General features: G+C 36.0%; 1 protein-coding gene across 1 annotated transcript; it reads left to right on the top strand.

Annotated features, from left to right (window-relative positions):
• Nucleotides 1-212: 212 nt before the first annotated feature.
• On the top strand, nucleotides 213-9879 carry LOC113234517. The gene is made up of 5 exons (XM_026469859.1): nucleotides 213-690; nucleotides 3326-3499; nucleotides 4854-5014; nucleotides 7222-7750; nucleotides 9513-9879. The coding sequence occupies exons 1-5, from the start codon at nucleotides 524-526 to the stop codon at nucleotides 9589-9591; spliced, it is 1110 nt and encodes a 369-aa protein (XP_026325644.1). The 5' UTR covers nucleotides 213-523; the 3' UTR covers nucleotides 9592-9879.
• The last annotated feature ends 1414 nt before the right edge of the window (nucleotides 9880-11293 follow it).

Genomic DNA, 11293 nt, shown 5'->3' on the forward strand with positions numbered 1-11293 from the left:
TTTAACAAGCAACACCGAAATTAGAAACGTCAAAAAAAAATCTCAAAAAGCCGCAAGGGCGACTAGTTTTTAATTTATATTATTGTTATTTGTTGAATTATTAAGCGAAAAAACTCTCGAAGAGTGGAAGAATCGTAATATTATCTAGTCTTACGTATATATGTGTAGTTTTATCCTTAGATTGTGTAGAAATGACCATGTATAGTGCCATAAAATGAGACGCAATCCTTTGTTTGGAAATAGTGCATTTACGTGAGTTCGAAGCGTTTCAAACTGTGAATACTAGTTGTAATCGCTTGAAAATCATCACAAGCATATATTTTACAACCGCTCAAGGTACTAAAAGGTTTTAAAACCGGTTTAAATCAGCTATATGATTCTGTTCGCCTGGTACAAATATTTCGCGATAACCTTGATTTTCTTGTCAATACCATGGCGAAATTGGTCAATTTCGTACTAAAAATTGTACAACTGCACGGATATAGTGCTAATTATGATCCAATAAGTTTCTAATAAGGCAAAAATGTCGGCGTTAGAAAATCAAGTATGGCCGGAATTGTCGAAAGAAAATTTAAGTTCGAAATATGAAAAATGCAGGAATATAACGGAGGAGATATACAAAAGAATAAATATAACTTTTCAAATAAAGAAACTGGAAAATGCTGGCCAGAGTGATGTTTCAGAACATAGGTAAGTCACAATATGCATTACCAATCTGAAGACCAGTTAATTGCGCCTTCTATACTCTTATCTACTATAATTTTTCTTCTAAACATTTTCTTTAATTTTTCTGGGGTGTGGCTAGCAAAAGTAACATAGTTTGTCTCCAACTAGAGCAGTGCCTCTTGGTTCACTCGGAATGAAGAAATCCATGATCACTGAAACACGAGCTGAGATCTACTGACATAAAACTATGCACAAAGAATGTCTATCCTGCCACCCGAACCCTTTCATTACGGAACTTTTATATCCATCAACTAGAGGCAAGCATGAGCACTTAAGAGTGGCCATGTTCTATAGTTAGGAGGTGCATTACTGGCCGCTCCATCAAAAACCGTCCTGTCTTGTTCAAAAGATTCAGATTGCAAAAAAATTTAAGTCATAATTAAATTTTTTATAATTTTCCTAGTAGCGTTATGGTTTTCAAATTCCGATTTCGTTAGTTATAACCAGTGATCGGAATTGAGGGCAACTCCCTCAGTTCCGATCACTACCTAAAGTATGAACATTTTCTTAGCATGGATATACCCATTTCGTCATCAATGCATATAAAAATTACTTTGTTACTGTTTATTTTCTAGAGTCCCAAATATAGGTTATCCATTGTTTGTTTTTTAAATTGCTAAAGTATTTAAATATGTAAGTACCCATAGAAACACAACTACAATGTTATTTTTTGAGACAATAATTTGTAGCAAATACTTAATATTAAATAATAATTTGTCGCCAACATACTCAAACAGTAAATAATATGCATATTCAAATATAATCAGTTCCGAGAAGTTTCCGGATTTTTAGAAGGGAATGTCCACATTATTGTTTAGTTAAATTAACTGCCTCAATTCTGATCACTGTTCATTACGTATATGTTAATAAAATAACAATTTGTCACCAATGTATTAAAATTATAATAAATAATACACATGAATTATTCAAATATAATCAGTTCTGAGAAATCCTGAGATTTGTACAAGGGAATGACCACGTTATCCTTTAGTTTATCTAAGTTAACTCCCACGAATCCGATAATTGCTTATCACTGCTTCACACAATATAAGCTCGCTGGTATGGTTTGTAATCTCATATTGTTAGGATGAATGTGAATGACTGATAGAGTGAAATATGTTGTGTTATAGAGACATGTTTATTGTTCGGTTCCAAATTTTTTTTATTTAATTTTTTTTTTTTTTATTTATTTTCCAAAATTATATTAAAGTGAAATGTGTTACAAATGTATACAATTGTTTATTTGCAATGGGCAATCCGTGGAGTTTCTTATAAATTGTTCTCAGGTGAATCTGCCTTACGAATGAGCAGTAGAGTTCAATCAAAATGATGATTTCAAGTGTAGGTAGGTAGGACTTAGGTGTTCTGAGCTCAACCACTAATCAAGAAAGCTATTGTTATATTATGTAAAAAAATCCACTTTTGATGTCATATGGAGACTGAAAATGAAAATTACACCAGATTTAAGAATAGGCTGTATTGCTTTATGGTAAAGCCATTAAAACTGCAAAAACATATATGTAACAAAACACTATGTAAAAATTATAAGTTCCCCATTTTAAAAACAAGTCAAAAAACCTTGTAAGTGGCTGAAATGCTAACGGCATAAAACCAGAAAAAAAAAAGTTTTTATAACAATACTCTACAACATTCATAAAAGGAATCATAAGCGCCCGCCATTTTGTTGACTTTTAAATTCCACTATATTTGACACCCAACTTGACAATTTGACCGCCAACGCGGTCGCCGAGCGCCGCGTTGGCGCCGCACAGCGACCACGTGCGTCTAACTGTCATGGCAAAATACGCTCTATTTATTTAGCTTTTACGTTTTAACTTAAAACGTCCCTTGTACGTGAGCGAGTCTGGCTTGAATTTGGTCTACGCGGCGACCGCGCGGTTGTATTCTTCAAAGGAATTTAAATGTCATTCGCCATTAAGAGCTCTCATGCCAAAAAAGTTTTGACGTTGGCTCCGCCCAAATTTGTGAAACAAATATATTCCTGAGGTTCGCGTGTCATGCGACAGGAGATGTTGAATTTTGCGCATTAAAAGTACCAAATTCGTTTTAGCGGAATAACTTTAAAACTAAAGGGATTTAAAAAAAATCCGTAGTGACAGTTCTCGATCATGCATAAATATAATTAATTATCTAATTTTTGTCCTAGTAACCTGTAGCATTTCGAGGATGAATCGAAAAAATGTGAAAATTAGAGGTAATTTCGTGATTTTTATCTATCGAGGAAAATTTATTGTTTTATGTTTCTGATTAGTATCTATGCTTGAATATATCGTGTAGTTACTCATACAATATTTTATTTTTAACTTTAAAGTGGATATACCCCTCTAAAATCAAATCGAAGATTAGGAATTTTTCCTCTGCTCCCTCTTAATGTACATGAAGACGTTGTAATTGGGCGGTCGCCGCGCGAAAACTTTCGCCTCATGTAACTGGGCGCTTCGTGTTGCCAAAATAAACTCCATAAAACTTACTTAACAGTACACAAATACTTATTTAACATAAATGGAATTAATAAATGCAAAATGATTTAAAGGCACAGTGGAAGCTCTGTCTTTAGAAATCCAAACATTTCTTTCAGTGACGTCATCGACAGCAATGACCTAAGTAATGAAACAGATCTCTTCGCTTGTGACAAGACTGACAGTCTACCTAGCAGCGAGGAGAAGAATGAATACGTCAACATTAACAACAATGTTGAGCCGAGAGTGAAAGATGTTAAAAAGGTTACTGTTTCCAAGAGGCCGAGGAAACGGTATGTACTATCATTTTAGTGGGAGTAGAGTTACTTGTGAAAGAGTTCGTCAAGTAGTGCTACCATACCTTAGAATAATAACGCATAGAAACCTAGTCCGCACACGCTAAGTGAGGCAAATTGAAGCGCTCCCAAAGGGCCTACACGAGCGGGCGGGCCGTCAGTGCTCAAGGTCAACTTGCACCGCGAACAGCTCAAGAATTTTAGCTAAAAATGACGAAATGTGCGGTTAATGAGTGTAAAAATACGTCAGACAAACATAAAATAGATACTAACATCACATTCCACAAGGAAGTAACGCGTTTCAATTTGTATTTTTATATAAATATTCACTAAAACCGAAAATTAACCTACTACTAAAACTACTAATCAAATTCATGTAGGCAATTTGATTTTTGCCTCACTTGTGACAGTTCGTTTGATATGAAACTATCATTCTATGCGTTATTATTCTAAGTACCATACCTATTTCTGCTGCCAAACAGTAATGACGTGTTTACACAGAGGCGACAACTTAGCATTGCCGGAGGAAGTGCAATCGACGCGGCCACGACCAAATTATAAATATAAGTTTATGCACAGAGACACAACTAATCTTTTTTTCCTGAATGAATGGCTTGTGAGATTAATTGTCTGTATTATTACTGTATAGTTTCATAAACATCACGGAGGGAGTGTATACAGAAAATTTGATCAGTGACAAATTAGGTAACTGACGGAGACAAAATTAAGTAGGTGAACGCACCGACTGACTTTGGGTTGTTTCTTCGATAGTTGCATTGGTCGCCGGTCTTCATGCGTCTGCCCAGGTGTTAGGGGTTGTCGCGCTGCCCGCTCTGGTCTCTCACAAACTGATGATGTACTATGATGATTTTCGGTATTGTCGTTAGACGACTGCTACGGAAACATCGCATCAAAGCGACCGTTCGTTAGCGCGGCGTAGTTGCAATACAACCCGTCAAAACAGGGAATGTCCTACCCTCATATCACTGCGGTTTTTTTTTAGGATTGGAACAGAGGGAAAGTGGGTAGACCAATTGTGCATTTGCAAAGATGCCTATGTACTAAAACCTGACAACAACATAAACTGACAGTAACATTTAATGCAACAACAAATCTTTTGAAATACTCAACAAACCGGTCCGGCTAGGTGGGATTCACCGGTACCCAGTGCGTGTATCGTGGTGGGACGCGCCCGCGAACACGTTGAAACTTGTTTGTTTAACAACCGAGTCGCCGGATGGTATTTACACCTAGTCGACTCGGTAGACTTCTGGGGCGAATACGACCTGTCGACCAAGTGTGAACGCGACATAACGTCGCTATCCTTGACTGAAATCAATGCGCATTCCAGGTTCAGGAAACGAGTGAAGAAACATCAATCAAAGTCGAAAGCGAGCGACAGCGACGGCTCGAGCGATGAGGCCCCTCTCAGTCGTATAGTCGACACTCAATGCGTCGCTGAGTCCCCGGAAAGCGTGATGGGTGTCCCAGGGATCATCATACTTACCAAAGGTATGCTTTCATATTGTATATAAACTGGCAAATTGTTGGTCCACTTGATATAAAGGGTTAACTACGTTGTGAAACTTTATTTCTTATGGCTGATTGCGCTAGTTTCTCCTTGGACTTAAATATAGCATACCCCAGCCTTGCTTTGCGGTAGAAATAGCTAGGATGTAATCGTTAAGTGTGCCCAGGCGATTTATTCCATAACTTATATTAATAGAACTCATTACCGACCATGACTGTAATGAGAAGAAAAATGGCCCGTGGGTTTTATTTGCAGTCAAGTTAGCCTGCATGCAATCATACTATTAACGTGCAAGTGTGATGAAAAACATTGTATGTTTTACGACTGGTGTGGGAATTACGAACCTCCACTCCGAAAGCCCTCAGTTTCGACTTCGGGCTTTTAATAAAGTCTCGTTCGTAATACAATAATGTACTATTAAACTGATATTGAAAGTACGTTAATTAATGAGTAAAACTATATCAATAACTTTTTAAATAACGCACACACTTAACATAGCCCCGCACTAGGGAAACCCTGTGTCGCGGGTGCCATGGACACACACAGAGACAACCACAAATTACATCCAAACTCATTAAAGAAATAAATGTAGGCCATACAAATATTTCTCCCGGCCACTGAGGCAGTTGAATAATGCTAGAAATATCCAAATTTTTAACGCTAAACGCTTATTTAATATGACATTCGTAGAGGGGCGCGTAATATTGTGCAAAACAAATATTTAAAGTGTGCGCTATCCATTATCTAAATAGACGCCTCAAGTGTACTTACTTCGCGTGCCTGGTGTAAACTATAAACGCTTAGAATAGAATAGAAAACATTTATTTGCCAGAATACAGTAATTATACAGATCTAAAATAAAAATAGGTACAATGTATTCAACCTGCAAGCAGGTGTGCAAACATTAATGAATTAAATATTTATGACCTCTAAAATTAATTGCATTTCAAATTAACATAAATTAGTATTTATAAATTCTAAATATTCTTTATCACTGTAAAAGCAATGTGTCATAAGTCATTTTGTCAATTGTGATTTAAACGTAGGTCCGTGTAGTAATGTAAATTCATCTGGTAAACTATTGAAAATCTTTACGCACATATTGAAGCAGTTATTCTTATAAATTAATTTATGGCATCGAGGCTGGTATAAAAGATTCATAATTTTAACTCTGGTTTGCCTTTGTATCACTTCACCACGTGTTTTAAAATATTGAGGATGAGTTTTCACGAATACGCAGATGTCCCTTATATACATGCATGGCAAAGGCTGTATGTTTAGTTTTTTGAACACCGGTTTGCAGCTATTTTCGAACCGCGCACCACAGATCGCTCGAATACACTTCTTCTGAACCTTAGTTGATGCTGCTACGCTTCAGAACACGCCCGACTGTTATCGTAGTTTAACATCCGTCGAAATCCACACATATTTGGGGACCCCGGGACGTGGACGGGCCGTGCTCCGTCAGGGGCTCAAAAAATATCGTTGCGTACCGTTAACGGGCCGGCGCCAGGACGGGCCCGCAGTTCATACATACTAGCACGCCCCGTCCACGTCCCGGGCACGGCCCTGGGGGTCTACTCTCGACCTTCGTGCGACATCCGTCCGAAACAATTACTGTAAAATAAGTAATATTCGACAAAATTAAAAGACAATACCCCTGGTGTGTGTGGATAGTCCTTTATTGCGCCATTAGAAACTGTAAAAAACACCACTTCGTCAAATTTTTGCTCAAATTTTACGATAAGTAATGTTCACTTGATGCACCATAGTTCTCGATTCTGATCGATTTAGAAAACAGACCTTAGAAAACCTCATAAAAATATTCTATAAAGTTTTGTTGTTTTTTTATTTGAGTGTTATTTTAGTATATTAATATTCCACGGCTTCTTATTTCAACAAATAATTGAAAAATCGTTTTCTAATTACGCGCTGCATCCTTATTGAATTTAGTCAATCGCTTTAGTGCCGAAGGAGGTCTCCCAACACTAAATTAGCGCTTGTGACGTCATCGGGCGGAGGTACAAAAAATGTGGCATGCTTGGTTTTCATACAAAATCGCGGTACTTGGGGCGTCTATTTAGATATATGTCTGTGCATGATAACTTCACTACGCATGAGCATCACGTCCTTCAGTTATTGAGATTCAGGTCAAATATTTATTGCTCCATATCTTTGTCACTTGCAGACGTAAAACCCAGAACCCAGTCTCCAGAAAAGAAGCCAAAAAAAGCAACTCCATTACAAAAAGACCAAAAGATAAGTAGTGCACAAACCGTACATAACGATATAAACAGGAAAGGGGGAAAACACACCACAAATAAGACCTTTTTGTCTGAAAATACTCCCCGCGAAAAGATGACCATAGAGACTGAGAAGTCGTTGAAGATTATCATAGACAAAACGGAAGTTGAGAAAATGATTACAGACACATTAGCAGCAAAGAACGCTACAAATGACGTCGAAACTATCAACAAACAATTAGGACAAGCCAATGACAAGATAGAACAGCAAGTTGGGAAAATGATCATAGATACGTTATCAAGACAAAAGCCTACAATAGTAGTAGATGAAAAGGTAGGAAAACCCATAGACAATGTGAAAGAGTGTAAGCCCATAGAGAAAGCAACCATTTTAGATGTGAAGAAAAAATCTTTTGTGGAGTCAAAACCTTGCACCATGTGCAGTATGGCTTTTCGCGGTGAACGGGGATTGAGGTAAATAATTTACTCATTTCCCTTGTTTAAAATAATTTTAAATAATTACTATTCTATTCTAGAATAGCGGCCTAAAGGCACATGGGACTTGTCAACTTATACTTCAGGGTACCGGGTTTTAAAGCTCTGAAAGGCTTTGCAACTGCTATGAACGGGCGTGTCGCTTATCACCAGGCGCCCGACTTGTTCCACCCGTCCTTTTGAAATGAAAAAAAAAAATTCAAATAGATATTTAAAGCAGAATTTATTATACTGGGTAGGCACAAGCAGAGGACACTAAATCTATCGGAGCCAGGAAAGTCCTTCAGTTTTTCAATGCTGCACGGTAATTAGTGGTGATCACAATAGATCACTCAATGCTCGCAGTGATGAGGGCCTAGGGATGCATAGGCCCCGAAGGAAAGCACCCTAATAATAATAATATATTTATTATTATCATTATTTATATATTTACTTTATTGATAAGTAGTGTGTTTATTTACATCACTTCTATTACAAGATATTCTTTGATTGCACCCCCCCTTACCTACTCTTAAATTTCTATCCTAAAGTTGCCTGGAAGAAACTGCTACTTAGCAATAAGGCCGCCTGTTGTACATTTGCTTACTTTGTGGTTAGAGTCAGAATGGATGGTGTCACATGCCATATTGCCTGTCAATATGGCAGGAGTACCTTTGCTATAGCTATCACCTCCTTCTGATAGAGGTACGTTATTTTTAAATAGGCACTAAATAGTACCATTTAGGTACATTTTTTGGTACTTAAGAACAATGACAGTCATTGTTAGAAGTAAAAAAAAGTCTGAATTATAACTGAATTGAATAAATTAATTAGGTTTTTCAAATTATAATAGCGGCATATCTAAGACTGGAAATAAAATCATATTTAAAAGTCTAATGACTAAGTAGATTGCAACCGGACTGATATCTACAACTGCCAGTTTTTTAGTTTCTTAACGTTAAGCGACATCTAGCCGCCAATAATAGAATTTCAGTACCTACGTATGGATATGGTTCACGTAATATCAAATGTACTGATTCGACCGATTTGTAATAAGAGTTTAACTGCTTCATTACAAACAATAAAGTAGATAATTCCTTCTCCAAAATTGCCATGCGAGAAAATGGTAAAACTGACAAAAAAGTTCCCGAAATCTGGGATAGACTATCATATGATAGATTTAAAAAAAAAAAAAAATTCGTGTCCGAGTTACCATTGCAATAGTCTGTGGTATGTATTAATTGACTCAGTTTTGTTTTTATGGCTTAACTTCATGCCTTTTGACCATACCAGTATACAAAATAAATTCCTCTGAACTTTCATTACGTCACAATCCCACGGCACCATTCTGCTTCTATCAACTCTGTTTAAGGCTTCTATAGTTTTATTTTGATATAATAATACACCGAATATATTCTATTCAATTACGTAACACAACCTCCATAACTTCAAACTGGAATATCTTTAATTAATTACTTCTCAGAATATTAAACCGTAAACAAAATTTGTTTCGGGAATTTCAAGTCTATATTTTCACACAATTTTCATAAATAAACGCATACAAATTACGTCAACAAAAATTTATATGGGAGTTTGCCATTGTCCTTTGTCAGAGTTCGTTAAGATACACCCTCCATTTTGACTCTGATGATGATACTTACATTATTGTGCTGCGTTTTCGTTGTAAATTTAATGTGCAACAAAGAAAATTTCATTCATTCATCCATGCTTCCTGTGTTTTTATATCGATTTTGATTTTCAGGCGTCACATGGCCATAACTCATATAATTAGCGAAGAAAAGAAATCTGTCAGGCCAGAACGAGAAGTGAAACCAGCTTAGGCCGTATCAATTCATCGATAACATTTATAAAGGTATTGCCAGATAGACAAATTTACGCATCTGTCTGTGCTGCGGACATCACGATTTATTTCTATTGGCTATTGAATTTAGCCATAAGTTCCAGAAAATGTATCACATTTTTTGGCACACAAATTGGTGTTTTTTCTAGGATTATTTAGATAATAATAATTGTCAAATGGTTTTTAAATGTCAAGATGTAAGGAGTTTTTAAATTTAAGGCAAATATTTGGGGGAAATATGAGAGCGTGAAGGAATGGAGTCAGAATGAGTAGTGTTGCCATTTTCATAAAAATTTGGTTCTGCAGAGCACGCAGTTAATTATTTAAATATTAAAAATAATTCAGATTTGTTATTTACGTGAAAATTATAAAGTTTTATTTATTATAATAAATTGAATTGTTGTTACGATTAATAGAGGACGCTATATTTTTTGGCACACTGTCAAATGTGTTAAAACGGTTTAAATTGTAGGGAAATTGGTTCATTATAAAATGGCAACACTGAAGTGTATGAAGCAGGGTCTTCTATCTGTGATCGTAAGGCAAATGTGATTGTAGGTTAGAAAGGTAGCGTGGCAAAATCGAAATGGCCGTCTGAGTACAAAATTTAATTGAAAAATTAGCTCTTTTTAAATTGGTAGGGTTATAAGGTAAGATAGTTTTTAAAACTTTCTCTTAAGCAGTTTCGAAATTAGAATGTTGTGCGTTAAAAACAATTAGTCTTTGGTACGTGGTGTAACTATTACGAAAAAAAATGTTTTAAATTAGGGTAATTTTTTTTTATAAGTAAATCATTGAATGGTTTGGGTCGCAAATATTTGGCATTTTCGAAGGTGCTGAGGTTTGTTTAATATAAGCAAAAAACACTTGAGTCGTGAAAAAGACTTAAAATCGAGTGCAAAATGCGAGACCATTTTGCATATGACAACTTCTTGACTCGACCTGAGCTTGGAAGTTATTTGTAACTATAAAAAGGTCATTACTCCTATAGGCATTATGGAGCTTGCCATCGATCAATAAGGCCGTTACGAGCTCAGACTATTAGTTTTATATAGTAGTTACGCAGCGCCGTACTTGTTGTGTAGTGCTCCTTAAAGTTGATACGCGCTAGCAATCTTTGCAATTCCTGTACTCCTGTGAGTACTTCACAAGGATATAAAGGTTCTTAGATGACAGGTACGAATACCAATGCGGTTCTAGATGAAGTAGTGTCGGTCTTATGCTAAGCATTTTTTAAATTATGCCTAGTCAAGAAACTCTGATGTTTTTTATTGTGCAAATAAATACATATCAGTTTACTTTAACTAAGACTTTTTGGGCTTTATGATTGATTGGAAATTACGGAAAAAATGTTTCCTATTTCACGAAAACACTTACGCATTTTAATCTTGTGTTCTTTACGCATTTTAACCTTGTGTTCCTTAAACGAAATGTGCTACAAAGACGTAATAACGTAAATATGAAAAATTAAATGGTCATGATAATTCGTAATTGAATAACTACCTTGATATCGACTTCTTAGGTGATTGCGATTGTTATATATAGGATATGAAACTATTTTTCCGGATTTAAATCGCGTATATTTCTTTTTTCTAACAAACCAACGTTTCGGACCCTTTACAGGTCCCAAATAGTCAACCGTGACTATGGGATATTATTTTGGATCTTAATTGAGTATATTT

This window comes from Hyposmocoma kahamanoa, unplaced genomic scaffold (assembly GCF_003589595.1).
Source record: "Hyposmocoma kahamanoa isolate Upper Pololo Valley unplaced genomic scaffold, ASM358959v1 84, whole genome shotgun sequence".
In the NCBI taxonomy this organism is placed as follows: Eukaryota; Metazoa; Arthropoda; class Insecta; order Lepidoptera; family Cosmopterigidae; genus Hyposmocoma; species Hyposmocoma kahamanoa.

Coding starts and splice junctions, on each gene's coding strand:
- LOC113234517 (XM_026469859.1), top strand. CDS start 524: ATGTCGGCGTTAGAAAATCAAGTATGGCCGGAATTGTCGAAAGAAAAT. Junction 691..3,325: donor AGTGATGTTTCAGAACATAG/GTAAGTCACAAT, acceptor CATTTCTTTCAG/TGACGTCATCGACAGCAATG. Junction 3,500..4,853: donor TCCAAGAGGCCGAGGAAACG/GTATGTACTATC, acceptor TGCGCATTCCAG/GTTCAGGAAACGAGTGAAGA.